At 52.8% G+C, this 16,260-nt stretch overlaps 2 protein-coding genes across 3 annotated transcripts in view; both read right to left on the bottom strand.

The window, feature by feature from the left end:
• The window catches only part of LOC141725858 (uncharacterized), a 99,216-nt gene that overhangs the window by 61,581 nt on the left and 21,375 nt on the right, over positions 1 to 16,260 (bottom strand). The window contains exon 3 of one of the 2 annotated variants that reach the window (XR_012577461.1): positions 2,911 to 3,083. The exons of the other annotated variant lie outside the window; for it this stretch is intronic. The gene's annotated coding sequence lies outside the window, so the exon portion shown is untranslated. Of the gene's footprint in view, positions 1 to 2,910; positions 3,084 to 16,260 lie in introns of those variants that run through there. 2 annotated transcript variants of the gene reach the window in all.
• Positions 1,836 to 14,460, bottom strand: LOC141725740 (uncharacterized). Its single transcript, XM_074529773.1, has 2 exons — positions 14,453 to 14,460; positions 1,836 to 2,935 (listed from the first exon to the last, which is right to left on the bottom strand). Exons 1-2 carry the CDS (start codon positions 14,458 to 14,460, stop codon positions 1,855 to 1,857), a joined length of 1,089 nt encoding a protein of 362 aa, XP_074385874.1. The 3' UTR covers positions 1,836 to 1,854.

The raw sequence follows: 16,260 nt of genomic DNA, 5'->3' as shown, positions 1-16,260 counted from the left end.
CCCCAATAAAACCAAATAAGCCCAAAGAAACCCAAATACTTCTAAATAAACCCAAATAATTCCAAATAACCCCAAATAAACAGAAATAAACCAAGTAAAACCCAAGAGAAACCCCAAATAGTCCATCAATAACCCTAAACAAACCCTAAATAAACCCAAGTAAACCCCAAGTAACCCCAGTTCCTCCCATCCCCACCACAAAACAGATCCCGATAAATCAGAACACGCGGCACTGATGACGTTCCACTTGCTGGGCACAAACTCAGAGCACTGGCCCCGCTCAGTGATTTTCAGCCAATCAGCGCCCGGCCCGACTCTGACTCATCACTTGCCAGCCACAGACCAAGGCCTCTCATTGCGGTAAATACTCAAGGACCGCGCGGGGTAATTTCCAGCCAATCAGAGTGTGTCTCGCTGATGACTCATCAGTTGCCAGGAGTGGAATTTGGGGAGGCAGGGAAGGTGACCCTGGGGATGGGCTGGGGACCCCAAATTAATCCAAAACGGGGTCGGGACCCCAAAACAGAGCAGGAGGGGCCTGGAGCCCCCAAAACCAAACACGGGGGAGGGGACTGGGGGAACGATCGGAAATGGGAGCGAGAGCGGGGAAAAGAGGGTCGGGACCCCAAAACTGAGGTGGGAAGGGGATGGGACCCCCAAATTTAGGTGGAAGGGGAATGGGACGGCCAAATTAAGCTATGACAGGTATGGGATACCAGAACTGATCTGGGAGAGGGATGGGACACCCTAAATTGAGCTGGGACGGGGGTGGGACTCCAAACAGGATGAAGCCTATTTTGTACCTAGAAAATGTAAACGAGTTTATGGATATGCAAAAAGTCTATGAATATGCAACAGGCTGATGTCATGGGAGACAAGGACCAAGGGGCGAATGTTGTTATGGCCACCAAGACTCCCCAGTTATTTTCAGGGACACTCTTCAACTATTCCAGCTTGATTACATCAGCCTGTTGCATATTCGTAGACCCTCATGCATAACCATAAACTCATTTACATATTTCAGAACTATTCTACATGGCCAATCCTTTGATTACTAATACTACTACTACTACTAATATTAATAATACTACTACTACTAATAATAATAATAATCTGAAATTAAGGGGCTCTCAGGAAAAGATATGGGAGTAGAAATAACAGTTCTTTATTAGGAAAATATAAAAATACAAATGCAGTAGTACAAACAAAAAAACAGCAGTGACAGAGTCAGAATCCCCCGGGAATCCAGTGAAAAAGGTTGATCCTCTTGGAATCCAGTGGGAAAAGGGCTGATCCCCTGAGAACCCAGTGGAAAAGAGCTGATCTTCTGTGAATCCAGTGGGAAAAGCTTGATCCTCGAGGAATCCAGTGAAAAATGAGGCTGATCCTTTGGGAATCCATTTCTTACCCCCCAAAGACAGGGCAAAGGCAGGGCCACGGAGTTTTTATAGGATATCCCAAGGGTGGAGTTGGGGTTTGGGTCAGGGGAGGAGTTCTTAGCATCATAAGGAGGGTGAGATCAAATTTCTGCCTCTTAGCAACAGCAGCACTCCACACAGAATGTGTCCCCAAATCCTAAATTCCCTCTAAAAAAACTGAGAAATTATGGAACTGCTGATATATTCAATAAATTTCCTTCATTTAACCCAGTTTAGGGTGTTTTTAAAGGATGAAGGTGAAGCAGAGGAAAATTAAGGCCAAACCAAAAGGCAAAGCAGCCAGGTTTGTTCCCAACATGGATCACAGGGAATGTGAGTGACCAGGGCTGTGCCCAAAGTGCCTCCTCCAGTGGGCAATAGAGCTGGAGCAGCGCACGAAGCTCTGCCTGCACTCGGGGCACTCGTAGGTCTTCCCTTAGTGGTGCCTCCGTTGGTGTTGGGTCAAGTTAGAGCTCTGTGAGAAGCTCTTCCCACACTGGGGACACTCGTAGGGCCTCTCCCCAGTGTGGATGCGCCGGTGGGTGATGAGGGTGGAGTTCTCCTTGAATCCCTTCCTGCAGTCGGGGCAGCGGAAGGGCCTCTCATCTGTGTGAATCCGATAGTGCTGGTGGAGAATGAAGCTGGTCAGAAACCTCTTCCTGCATTTATCACACTCGTAGGGCCTCTCCCCAGTGTGGCTGCGCCGATGCTTGACGAGGGTGGAGTTGTCCTTGAATCCCTTCCCACAGTCAGGGCAGCGGAAAGGCCTCTCCTCTGAGTGACTTTGAAAGTGCCGGAGGAGATGGGAGCTGTTCTGAAACCTCTTCCTGCATTTATCACACTCGTAGGGCCTCTCCCCAGTGTGGATGCGCCGGTGGGTGATGAGCTTGGAGTTCTCCTTGAATCCCTTCCCGCAGTCGGGACAGCGGAAGGGCCTCTCCTCTGTGTGAATCCGATAGTGCTGGAGGAGATGGGAGCTGGTCGGAAACCTCTTCCTGCATTTATCACACTCATAGGGCCTCTTCCCTGTGTGGATGTGCCTGTGTCTGATGAGGGCGGAGTTGTACTTGAATCCCTTCCCGCAGTCGGGGCATTGGAAGGGCCTCTCCTCTCTGTGAATCCGATAGTGCCGGAGGAGATGGGAGCTGGTCTTAAACCTCTTCCCACACTTGGAACACTCATGGGGCCTCTCCCCAGTGTGGGTCCTCTGGTGCCTGATCAGTTCGGAGCTCTGGCTGAAGCACATCCCACACTCGGAACACTTGTACGGCCTTTCACCAGTGTGGATCCTCTGGTGCTTGATCAGGCTGGAGCTCTCTGTGAAGCTCTTCCCACACTCCCCACACTCGTAGGGCTTCTCCCCAGTGTGGATCCTCTCGTGCTTGATCAGGTCGCAGTTCCACCTGAAGCTCTTCCCACACTCCACGCATGTGTGGGGCTTCTCCCCATCATGGAGCTGATCATGGAGCACCAGCTCCGAGCTCTGGCTGGCTCTTTCCCCCTCAGATCCCCGCCGGCTGCGTTTGCAGCCCCTCCGCGTGCGGCATCTCCGGGGCTTTTCCTCCCCGTTGGCTTCCTGCGCCGTGGAGCTGCTCAAAACGGCCTCTTCCACCAGGTTCTGCCGTGGGCATTTGTCCTCCCTGCTCTCCATGCTCAGCTCCTGCTCTGGGGGAGGAAGGACAAGGACAGGATGGGATTTGCCTCCGTGCCACAGGCAAGGGCAAGGAGATCCCCCCCAGGGCTGAGCTGCAGCCGGGACCGTGCTGGGCTGGGAGATGGAGCAGCACAGAGGGGAAAGGGGCACTGACTTCCTCCTCACCTGCCTCAGTGTCCCGGGGCATCTTCCTCTTCCTCACAGCCTCCCTGGGGCTGGCAATGGGCAATCCTGGTTTGGGGAAAACAAGGGATGAGAGCGTTTGTAGGAGTGTCGGGGGGTAGGACGGTCGGGACGGACGGAGACGAGAGAGCTCTGCAGCCAGGGCGTGGAACTTGCGGTTTATTGCAAAGGGCCTGGGTGCAGGGCCCTGCTTGGAGCTGCCAGGCACAGCTCGGAGCAGGCCCGAGAGAAGAGAGGGGTAGAGAGGGTGAGAGGGTACGAGAGTAAGAGGAGAAGAGCGTAAGAGAGTAAGGGTCCCGTTACAATACAATAAATCTTCTTCTGTGTTGAATATTCTATTTCTCACTAACCAATCTAGTACAAGATACAAATTCTATAGCATTTAAATACAGCCTGAAAAAATCATTACATCACCATACTGTGTTACATTTTCAACCCTAAAAACTCCTCTTTGGACCCCTTCTGCTGAGCTAGTAGAGTCTGCTCTGACCCTTGGTCTGTCTGCGAGCAGAGGGAATTGTTTCATCAAAAGGGGAATTACCTTCAGTTGGGCCACACCATTGTTTTCCAGTTGTTCACTAACTGAGGTATCTCAAAGCTTGTTTTCATTTCAATCTTCCTTACACTATTTATGTTCACAAAATCTTTTGCCAGACAATTGTATTTATAAGGCTTTCCTGTTTTGTTGTGGTGTGTTTTTAGCTTCCGGGTCCCTTCCTCAGGTGTGCCAGTATTCCCTTCTCCCTTCCCCCTCGCCTCTTGCTGAGTGTGCCCTGTCAATCAGGCTTTACCACCAGCAAGGCGTCGTGTGGTTGGTCATAGGTGTCCCTAGTCCCTTGAGACCCTGCCCTTTTCACCTGGTTGGTAGCTCACCTGTCCCCTCCCCTTCCCCTGTCCCTGAGCTTAAAAGGTTAATCAGACCATGCGGCCGGGATTCTGTTGGAGCAGTTGCCCCGGTTCAGACCTCTGTAATCATGGAATAAACATCTGGAAACCCTCCAGCGGAATCCTCTCCTTTCTCTCTTCACCATCGCCAGAAGCTCTCTCTCCTGAGGTAAACGTAGTTCCGGACAAGCCTGGACTTGTTCAGTGCCCTGCTGCAATCTCCAGCAGCCAAGGTGTCTCTGGGGTAAAGCACCACAGAAGCCGCCGTTGGCTCAGCAGTTAGGGTCAGACGGGCCCAGGCACCATCTAACTGGTAATATTGGGATTCGTATTCCAATACTGTTTCATCTTCCCCAAAACACATTGAGTTTGAAGGTCCCTCTGCCCAAGTCCATCTCTACAATCACCGGCCATCAGGGTTCTGCAAAAACCTCCTAAACACCCAGGTTCAGCCCTGAAAAAGCCTCCCAGGAGTTCCCCATCCCTGGTTCCTCCCCTCTGGTGTTCGGGGGTTCCCCCCTGTCCCAGCTGCTGGGGTCACGCTTGGATTGGGGGTCCCCCTTCTCCTCGGTGCCCGCCCTGCCCAGGCTGCTGGCAGTCCCAGCAATGCCAAAAGCTCCCCCCGCTTCGCTCTCCCCATTTCGGGATGCCGGGGCTGTTTGGGCTCCCGGGCTCCCTTCTCCCCTCATTCTCTGCTCGGGGCTGTGAATGAGACGAGGGCTGGTTGTCCCAGACCTGCCAAGTGAGTGCTGGAGTCTCCCACGCTGCGTTTCCAACTTTCCTCGAGGGAAGCAGCCAGTAAAGAGACACAGCGAGTGAGAAGAGGAGGGAGAGAATCCCCCGGGGTAACTGGGACTGGGTCTCAGAGAGGGGCTGGACCCCTCGGAGCAAGGGAGCAGAGGAGTTTCCGATCCCAATTCACTAGGAAATGGGACACAAGGGGCTTCTAAAAATTCTGTTGGTTTGAGGGATAAGAGAGTCCAAGAGCATCCAGAATTAAAACCTGCTGGGTTGAAGAATTAACATTCCAAGAGCATCCACGGCTGAGCAAAATTCTGCTGGATTGAGGATATGCTCAAGAGCATCTGGGATTGGGCAGCACAGCTGGGTTGAGGGATATCCAAGAGCACCAGGACTGGCCAGAAACACCTAAACTTGTAATAGGTGATGGGAAAGTGTAGTATATGGTAGAGATAATTCATGCTACTAATGTATAAAATATTGTAAAATGCACACTATGTCTTTTGACCATCCTGGCCAGGAGCACTGTCCTATTCATATACATCTAGTTCCTGGACTTGGTTGAGACAAACATCGGGGTTTTTAATGAAAGAACAGAAGCTTCCAGGGCGATAATCGCTGCCTTCCCCGGGTCACCAGGTCCACCCAAGAGTGATTAACGCCTCGACATTACAGCTACCACAATGATCCACAGCCCCACCCTGATGCATGTGAATGCTGACTTCCCCAGAGTCTACTGACAACATCAGACACCGGGACTGAGTCTTTGTCCACCTCTGCTCAGGTAAAGCCAAGGTTATGCATGGGAAGAGACACAAAGAACATTCGGTCATCTCTGCCTCGAGCAGAATAAACTGTAAAAGAACTCGCTGCGTCAGGCAGCATTTGTGAACAGGGGAGACTCTGACATTCGCAGGTCAGATCCGTGTTCACCCAGCACCGAACCCGGGCTCGACGCTCACCCTTGGCTGTGGTGGTTTTGACAACCGAACTTCAGTCTCGCAGACAAATTAATAAATCTTTGCTAAATTTTCTTATAAGTTTGGCTCTCGATTTGATAATTTATAACAAAAGGTACCTTATTGTTGTCTTGTTGTGTGTGAGAGTGAGTCACACACAAAATCAGCCTCAGCTTCCCGGGCGGGTGGGAAGGGGGGCTGTGGAAAGAGGAGTGTGTGACCCACAAATAAGCCATTGTTCTCCTGGCGTGTGGGGGCTGTGGCATAAGGTACAGGTGACCTGCAAACGGGCCATTGTCCCCAGGGCGTGTGAGGGGGCCGTGGCTAAAGAGTGTGAGTGACACACAAATCAGCCCCACAGGGGAACGGCACCGGAGGCAGCAGAGTCAGGGCCCTCCCAGGAGGCCCGGAGATACTGAGACCCAGAGGCCACCCCAAGGCCAGGGGGGGCCACAGGGACCCGCGATTCTCTGTCAACAGGGATCCACTCTGTGTCCTGAGGGCGGGAAAGAATGTGTGGAAGTGAGTGAGAAATAAAAGTGAGTGAATGTAGACGGATGAAAGTACAGGTAATGTAGATTCTGTATTTTAACCTTCACTATATCTCCTTGGAGGGAGGTGTATTGGACTGAAAGTAGTGTGAGGAAAAACTCTTTTATTTTTGTGTGTGTAGTTGAAAGAAAAGTGGTATTCAGGTTGTTAGTGAAAGTGAAAAACAGAGGCAGAAGATGAATAGATAAGATCATGAAAAATGAGAAAGAAAACCAGTAAGTTGGATACAGGGGAAAAATGAAAAATAAAACAGTCCTTTGGGAGTTATGTTACCTAACAGAGATACAAGCCCTTGCAAAAGGAGAAAATACAGGGTATGTAGTAGTTGATGGGGAAAACATGCAAACTACAGAAAAAGGGAAATTAACCTTAAATTACTAAGCTCAGTCTTGTGAATTATATACTTTAAATAGAGCACTAGAATATTTAACACAAAATAAAGGAACTATATATACTGATTCAAGGTATGCCTTTAGAGTAGTACATACGTGCAAAAAATTTGGAAAGGAAAAAAGATTACTTAATTCAAGAAGAAAAGGACTAGTACATGAGGAACGTACTTTAGAGGTTTCAGAGTCATTAAAATAACCTAAAAGAGGTAGCTATAGTACATGTTAAGGAACCCCAGAACAGAAAGACCCCAGGAAGAAGAGGAAATAATTTGGCAGATCACAAAGCTAAGGATGCAGCAGAAAATGGAGATAAAAGAGTTATGTTAATATTAACTCCAAACCAGGAAAAACTGGAAATTCCAAAGTTTAGGGAAGCTGAGAAAAAAGAATTAAACAAGACAGGAAGTGAACAAGATAAATCAGGGAAATGGAAACTTCTTGATAGAAGATAATTTCTAAATAAAATGTGCTTCTAGGAAAATATTAGAAGACATGCATCAGAAAACCCACTGAGGCACTCAAGCTTTGTGCAATCATTTTTTAAGGAACTATGGGTGCACTGGGATTCTCAGAGTAGCCAAGCAAGTAACTGAAAGATGCTTAATTTGCCAAAGGATAAATAAAAAGGTGATGAGAAAAACAACATTAGGAGGTCGTGAGTTAGCTCGGTAGCCATTTCAATGTATCCAAGCAGAAGTTTGGATTTGTTAGGTCCTGTGTTTTTTTGTAAAAAATAAAACCCATTTAATCTAGAAGAAAGAGAATATGCCATGTTAGACAGGAGATTTCAGGAGAATAAAAATCTTTAAAGTATCAGAAAGCTCCGAGAAGAAAACAAGAAAAGAAAAAGGGGAAATGAAAGGGAAGGCAACAAGAGCAAAACTCAGAAAGACAGCGGGATCCTCTGCAGGTCTTGCCCCCTCCGTTCGCGGCCCAGGCGCCTGTCCCGGGTCCCGGCTCGCTGCCCGCCTCAGCTCCGCCTGCCCCGCTTTCCATCCCAGGTGCGGCCTCACTGCCCAGGGCAGCTCCACCTGCCCCGGCGCTCTCGCTCAATTTGTGTGCCCTGCTCCCACTGCCTGGCCCGCGGCCGCTCTGCCGCCCATGCTGGGCAAGATGGGGGTTGCTCTGTCCTGCCGCCTGCTCCGAGCTCACCGCGCCCACCGCACCCAGGGGGGGTCCCAGCCATCCCATCCCCGCCTGCCCTGCCCGTGCCACCTGCGCTGGGCACCGCCGCTGCTGCCGGGCTCTCCCACCTGCCTTTGCTCTGCCGGGAGCTGCCGGATCAGCCGCCATCAGCCATCTGGGGGCTGCCCACGCTCCGCCTCGGGCTCCACGGGAAGATCCCCCTCTGCCGATTCCGGCAGCAGAGCCTGCCCACACTCCCACCGAGCCTCGGCGGGATATCCTCCCCTGACCCCGTCCTGCTCTGAGTTACGTCCCCTTGGGAACCACAGCTCCGACTGTTCAGGGAAACTCTTTCTCTCTCTACAGGAAGCACCTTACCAAAACGGTAGGAGTTCAGTTAAAAGGCAGCCCCCTCCAAATTCTTTCCCAAAACACGGGACAAAGGCCATAGAAGGGAAAAAAGTGAAAGAGTTAGATGAAGGGATTGCTCTATTGCCGTTCAGAGGTTCCCATGGGAGGGATGCGCTGCCCCGCCCCGCGGGAGCCACCAGCGCCCCTGCCGGCCGTGCCCGGAACTGCACCCAAGGGGAAAGCGCCGCAGCCCAAAGGCCGGGACTGGCTCCGGGCTCTGTTTGCTGTCAGTGCCGCAGCTGTTGCTGTTTGTTTGCTTTATTATACACACTAGTAAAGAACTGGTATTCCCATTCCCCTATCTTTGCCTGAGAGCCCCTTCATTTCACTAGTCTAAAAATTAAGAGGGAGGAGGTTTGCATTCTCCATTCCATGAGAGGCTTTTTCTGCCTTCCCGAGCAGACACCTCTATTGTAAAGCAAGACAAGCACCCACAGGCACTGAGGGGGCTGCAGGAGGGGCACAAGAAGGCCCTGCAGCACTTGGGCACAAAGGCACAGCAGGTGAGTGCAAGAAGGGAGCAGCAAAAGGCCAAGCTGAAGGCAAAGGCCAGGGCACAGTTCCTACAGCCCCTGAGGGATCAACCCCAGCGCCCAAGGGGGCCCCAGCACCCAGGGCACGGCTCGGCCACAAGCACCTGGCAGAGGCATTGCCCTCCTCGGCAGGGGAGAGCCCACCCAAACAGCCCCTGGCAAGGAACCAGGGCTCCAGCTGCAGGGCACAAGGACACTGCAAGCACAGACAGCAGCACCCTCAGCACCAGCAAGTCCACCCCTTGATGGACATGGATTGGCAGGGCTGTCAGAGCTCCCATCACACCAGGGACCCTCCACACTGCAGCCCTTGAGAACATTCAGGGTGGGTCTGCATTGAGAGGAGGCATTTCCTGATGGACACAGGGGCCTCTCAATCCTCTCTGAATCTTAGACCTAAAGGGGAAAATAGTAACGGAATATTTTAATTTTTGAGGGAATGGGTGGGAAAGATGAGCAGGTATGATTTCTTCAACCACTATTAGAAGCTGGAGGGGATAGGTTTGAATAACATGAATTACCTTTTCTTTCTCCTGTGATTGCAATTACCTAGGAAGGAATTTGAGAGCTGGATTTTAATACTGTTAAAGGGGATACAGACGCTAGTTCTATTCAACCTTTGTGCCAAAATCTGACAAGGCCCATGCTGAAGTGAACCCAGAAGTGTGGGCAGCCTCAGGGAAATAGGGAAAATTAGATATGGAGCCTCTACAAATTACTTTAAAGAAACCAGGACAAGCAATATGCTGTTCCAAGAGAGGGAAGGAAGGGCTCACAGCCTGGTACTGAGTCCCTGTTAAAGGCAGGGCTTTTGGAGCCAAGGATGGCTCCCTACAACACTCCTATCCTGCCAGTCAACGAACTGGATGGATGGACAGGAGGAGGAATCACAGAATTTTCAAGTGCTAAAATGACGATTAACTGAGGTGGCTGGCCTGGACCTTCCACACGGGGAAAAAGAATTTGAATTATAGGTGGATGTTAAACAGGGTCATGCCAAAGGAATTCTTGAGCTAAAATGCTTCACCCAGTGGCCAGAAAGTGGCCTCTGTCATGGTTTGACCAGGAAGGAGTGGGAATTCTGGGAAGCTGTGGTCAAACCAATGAAGGTTTTGGGTTTGAGACTGGCGTCCGGTGTGGCCAGTGGGGTTTGGACACACCTCCGAGAATACACAGGGGTTAAAAGCAAGGCACTGCCCTGGCACTTCCTTTTTTGGACATCGTCGGGCGAAGAGGTCAGATCTCTTCCCCCGCCCGGCCCGCTGCTGCTGGGCGGGGGAGGGGCCGCCATGCGGGAGGCCTGGGGCCTGGACAGAGGTGGGGGTTGAGGGGGCTTTCAAGGATGGAAGGGTGGGGGAGCCCCAAGAGACATCGAGACAATCGGGCAGCCAGCCCCCCCCCCCCCAGGAGAGAGAGAGCCGGCGGCACCGAATGTGATGGCAGCCAGCCAGGAGGAGAAGGGGGGAGGGAGCCCGGCCGGCCGCAGCAGCAGCACGTGTGGGAGTATCATCTCGTCCCAGGACAGACAGAGACTGAAAACTTTTAACCCTTTCTTGCATGATTGGGGCCTTGCAAAAATGCTAATCCTCCTCGAAGCTCAATAAGAAGGGAGATGAGAGATGAGATAAGATAAGGACCTGGCCCGGAGATGTGGAGATGATTGGATGGGGAGAGATGATTTGGAGTGGCCTTTTGGCTGGACTTTTCTCGTGGCTATGGACTCAGTTGTTCCTGTGACACAGACTGCATTTAGGGGGAGGCAGTGCCTCAAAACCAGGAAGGTTCTTTGTGAGGACCCCCCGGCCCCAGGGGGTTGGAAAAATATGGGGGGGACAGATGTCCCAAAAGCAGAGACTGTGCCTTTTTGGAGTGAGACAAGGCATCCTTGAAAGACAACCCTAAAAGCAGCTCTGGCCATGTCTCGGTGGTGAGAGCACTGAGCATGGAAGGAAGACGTCACAAGCGGCAAATGGACTTTCCGGGCGGTGCCGAAGTGACAGGGAAGCACACGAGGTTTTCAGTGTGTTTCCACGAGAAGCCTATGGAACGAGAAGGACTCCTTTCCTCTTCATGAACTGATGTTTGAGTATACTAAAGTGTCGTGCCGGGCTGGGCAGTTGTTTTGGGAGAATGTATTGGATTGGGAAAGTCAGGTGGTGGGGGAGGAGGAAAATGGTTTTTTTTGTAAGGTTTTCAATTCTTTTCTTTTTTTTTTCTTATAGTCCCTCCCTATTTTCCTGTAGTTTAAGTAATAAAGTGGTCTTTATGTTTAAGTTAGAGCCTGTTTTGCTTATTCCTGGTCACATCTCACAGCAGACACCAGGGTGAGGCATTTTCATGGGGGGCACTGGCTCTGTGCCAGGCTCAAACCATGACAGCCTCATTGCAAAATTGTGCAGCCACAGCTTTCATGGGAACTGTGGCCTGAAAACTGATGACAACAGGACGATCTCCTAGAGTTCAAGTCTGGCATCAAGGTAAAGCTCTGACAACCAAAACAGCCTGTAAATGGATGAGCAAGGCTTGGTTATTACAGTATGAAACTTGTTCAATGGCACAGGAGGATTCAGAACTGAGGACAGGGCAAGGGTTTAACCCAGCCTCCTGTTTGAACAGCCTGGAGAGGGGCTGGCAAGGAACCCAGGACTGCACTCAAGGGACAGAGCTCCAGACCCAGGCTGGGACAGATTGATGGGACATTCCCTGGCCTGAGGGAGAAAATGTGTTTGTGGATGGCTCTGCAAGGGCAGCAGAAGGGAAAAGAGCTACAAGACAGGCTGTTATTAAGGAAGGGGAATCAGACACAGCGCAGGTCACCGCCCCATGCTCAGCTCAACCCGCGCAGCTGTGGGTGCTTGTGAGAGCCTGGCACTGAAATGCCCTGAGCAGGAAGGCTTCAATATCTTCTGCTGACACCATGGCACCTAACAGGGGGGCAAAAGCAATTCTCAGTGCTTCAGCAACCACTGGAGCAGATATCAAGGCATATTCTCCCACAGCAAGCTGGGCTGGCACACAGCCTGCCCTGGCACTCTGCTGCTGCCAACACCCAGCCAGGACATCGGCTCCTGCCTAAGGAGTGCAAAGCAGCACCACTGGTGGCCAAGGGGCCCATGCCAAGTGTCCCTGAGGCCAGAAACAGCCGCCAGCACAGCTCAACACGGGGGGATCCCTCAGCCTGGCCTCGAGGGCTCTGAAGCCCCGGAGATTTGCACTTCCCGCCTGCAGCAGGAGGATTGGAGGCCGCCCCTGAGCCTGCCCTGAAGGCAATGCAGCAGCAGCCAGGGCTCCACAGCGGGCCAAGCCCCTGCGCCTGCCCACAGATCCTCCCCTGGAATCCTCTGCAATCCTGCCCACCCTCCTCTGCCATCTCCAGCCACTGGGGCCAAGCCTTGCTGCCACTGCTGCAGCTTCAGCGCTGCCTGGGCCTGCACTGCCACAGCTGCTGGGGAACACCAGGGCACAATTCCACTCTGGGGCTCACTCACACCCACACTCTGGGCTGCCTGCCATTGCACTGCTGCAAAATGCATCGATTTTGGTTCTTTTAAACCTTATTTCTCTGCTCAGGCTTGGTTTGTCTTTTCCCTGGGGAAATGAATATTAAAGGCTTTTTTTTAAGGGGTGTTACACTGCTCAATGGAGATGAGTTTAACACCTGAACAGACTGGGAACAGCCCAAAAGATACCCACAGAGATAACGACCAGCAACAAAACATCAACATTGCCCAGCAGCAGGAAGAGAAGCTTCATTCCAGGCAGCCTCCACAGGAGCTTTAGAAATGTAAATGAACACTGCTGGGCAAAGTGTGGACAATGCTCCTGGGTCTCTTGCCTGGGGCAGGAATTGGGCTGATTCCCTCTGCCCCTCACCCCAAGCTCTGCCTGCTGGCACTGATGGAATTTGCACAGCTCAAGGCAGAGCCCAGGGGGAGGATATCTGACCCTGCAACACAAACGGGTGAAGCTGCAAAGGGAAACAGCACATGGACAATGTTGGGAAAACTTCACTAGAAATATTTGGGGGGAATCAGCCCTCTGCCCACTCCAACATGTGTTGTCACTGTCTCTGTTATGTAGGGTATATGAGAGCACTGGGGATTTTTTGCTACCAAAAAATTCAGGGAAATCAGTTGGGAATCCAAGGATTTGATGATTTAGTTAGACAAAAGCAGTCAATTGATGCAGCCCTGGCTGGAGAGAGTGGCCAAAAATGGGAAAAACCTGAAAGGCTACCAGAACAAATCCTACAACACCATGGACCAGGCCCTGGGAACCCAAAACAATTCATATCAGGAGCCACAGAATCCATTTCTCATTTCAATGGCATCATTAGATTACAAGCTGCCCTCGCAATAATAACCAACCAGACAGCTCCAGCTCCTGACCTTCCTGCTGACCAACCCACTGAAATGAGGAACACAACACTTCACCATGGGATGGGATCAGATCATCTGTTAGCAGAAAAAGGAGGAGTTTGTGGAAAATTAAATGACACAAACTGCTGTTGGCAAACAGATGACAAAGGAAAAGTCGTGAAAAAAAAATAACACCAGAAACAAAAAAGCAGCTCATGTATTGGTCCAAACGTGAAAAGGATGGGAATGGGACACGGTTTTGTGGCTCCCTGGCACACCATGGGTTAAACGAATGCTGTTTCTCCTCTGATGTGCTACAGCAACTCTCATCTTTTTACCGTGCTCTACACCTTGAGAGTGCAGCTCATTCAGCAGCTCAGCGAGGGGCCAGGGACTCCTAGATAAGGAAGTAACGGGTGAAACCACCAGCTTCAATAAATGTTCCCAATTAACATGGACTGCTGCTCACAGAAAGACCCGCAAAATTCCTGAACTTCGACAAGAATAAAAACTTAACAGAGCCATGAATATCGGCTGTTATAAAAAAGTGGGGGTGCACATTAACAAGGACATGCAGTTGGCGGATCGGGAGGTCTGAACCTTCCAAGCACCTCAGCCAGTGGGCAAAGGGAGAGGGAGATGAGCCCATAAAATGAGGATAAAAAGGAGGCTGCGAACTACAACAATGGCAGGGAGCGCACGGCAAATGCCCCATGGCCCCTCCCTCTGCCCAGCAATAAAGTCACTTTTACAGGACTCCTCTGTCTCCTCTGGGCACAGAAACCTCCGGCCTCGGGAATTTCCCCGCACAGCCCCGGGCACGGGGCAGCCCCCTCTGTCCCAGCCACAGCAACCGGGCCGAGCCAGCGCTGCTCCGGCAGCGGCTCCTGCCGAGGCAGCGGCCGCAAGGAGACCGCGGGCAGCCGCTCCCGCAGCGCCCTCACGCCAGCGGCAACACGGGCCGGACACGGCACAACCAACCCGCCCGAGCCCCCTGCCGCCCCCGAGGCCCGCAGCCAGCCCCGAGCCCCCGCACAACCCAGCGCGACTCCCACCTGCGCTGCGGCCGCCTCCGAGCTCCGCCGCCGCCGACTCACCGCGCTCCGGCCGCTGCCGCCGCTCCTGGGCCAACACACGCTCCGAGAATGGCGCCGCTGCCCAGCCTCGGCCGCCCTCAGCCCGCCACCGGGGCCCTGCTCCGCCCCGCTCCCACCAATCAGCGCGCCACAACCACGACTGACGGCACCATCGCCCAATCACAGCCAGGGGCGGGCTCTGCACACGGCACAGCCCCGCCCCGCGCTCTCAGGGCCCCTCGGGCTGCGTGAGGACAGAGCCGGAGCTGAGGAACCGTCCTGGAACGGGCCTGGGCCCGAGGGGGATTGAGCTGAAAACACAAAGAAACTTCTCCGCACCTCCCGCCACGGCTTTCCTGGCACTGCGGCTCGGGTGGCTCCGGCTCAGCGGGAAGCCCTGGAGCCTCACTTCTCCTACCCCTAATTAGGAGCATCAGTGCATCGCTTTGATTTCCCACAAAAAGGGAAAACTGCCCAAATCCCTGTGGATGAGTGGGGAAAGGGAGAGATTTCTGACAGAAAACTCCAAAAACTCAGAGCAGGATAATGAGGAGTAAGTGAAGACCCTTAAATCCAGCTTTCCCCCACGCCTCCCTCCTTCCAGCTGCACCTCCTACCCCGGCAGTGCCGCAGATAGGGAATGGGGCCGGGCTCCGTTCATGCCCCGGGGCTTCTCCCTCTGCTCAGGGACAGGAGTCGTTCCCCTGCTGCACCCTGGGCTCTCTCCCACCGGAGACTTCTCCAGGAACTTCTCCAAGCTGAGTCCATCCCACAGGGCACAGCCCCCTCCAAGTGCTGCAGCGTGGGTCACTGTGCCCCAGTTTCTCAGTGCTAATCTCAGGGGACTGTCTCTTGGAATATTATCACTACAGCACTCACAGCAGAATATACACACGGCATTTAACAGTTCTGAGCAGAAATTAAATGAACCAAGGAGAGAGAGAAAGAGCGAGATTCCGATCATGGCGCTCCGGAGCGGCGGGGCGGGAACGATCCCTGCGCCAGCACCGCCGGCCCCAGGCCAAGCCCAGCCCCGCAATCCAACCCCGCTGCTCACAGCGCCCGCCCTCCCTGGCCCGGGGCACAGCGAGCCCCGCACCCGCTGCGCTCCCGAGCACAAAACGCCCCTTCCCACCGCGCTCACCCGATAAACACAGCGCCCCTGCAGCCGCTCACGCCTCTCTCGCTCCTGCCGAGCTTCTCGGCCTCCCGCACCCTCTGCCCCGCACCTGGGCCCCGCCAGTGCCGCGGGCTGGGGGCAGCAGCTGCACCTTCCTCTGCCTCTGCTCCAGCCCTGCCCAGGTGCCTCGGCTCCCTTCGTGCTCGCCACAAACTGTGGCCTTCACAAGGCTGACCTAGAACAGAGGCCAGACACGGTTACACAATAAAGCAGGCATTTGTTAAAAGGCCTCCGTGGATACACCTTGGGCAGAACAAGAGCCCAGCCAGGGCTAAGCCCAAGATGAACCAAAATGGCCACAAAATGGACGGCCGGTCACGAGGTCTGTCCCTTTTATAAGTTCTGCTTCATTTGCATGTTGGAGTTAATTGTCCAATTATAGCTTTGGCTGATGAAGTCCCACCCTTCTTGTTTTTCTCTCTTCAGTCCATGTTGTTTATGCTCTTGGTCCTGAAGTTTGGATTATTTGTCCTTGGCTTCCGAGCTAGAGCAGGAATTGTTTTGTCTCCCTGCTCTGTGAACAGAGCTCAGCATCCCTTAATATGAAGCCCCAACACATAAAGTAAAGCAGCACAGAATCTGAAAAACAGAAAAGCCAAAACCTGAGGCATCAAATCCATGAGAGCCCCCCTCACACTCACCACGCCTCCCCCTCAGCACCATCTGGACACCCCCCATTGATTGGAGCCCCCCAAAACGCCCCCAGGCCCTCCCCCCTCAGCCCCTCTGAGCCCCTGGCCCGTCTTCTCACCTGGGAAGCCCCAAATCTTTGGGAATTCTCAACTGGGAAAAC

The sequence above is a fragment of the Zonotrichia albicollis genome, chromosome 31 (assembly GCF_047830755.1).
Source record: "Zonotrichia albicollis isolate bZonAlb1 chromosome 31, bZonAlb1.hap1, whole genome shotgun sequence".
In the NCBI taxonomy this organism is placed as follows: Eukaryota; Metazoa; Chordata; class Aves; order Passeriformes; family Passerellidae; genus Zonotrichia; species Zonotrichia albicollis.
The sequence above is the reverse complement of the archived record's forward strand: the minus strand, read 5'-3'. Positions and strand labels throughout refer to the sequence as shown.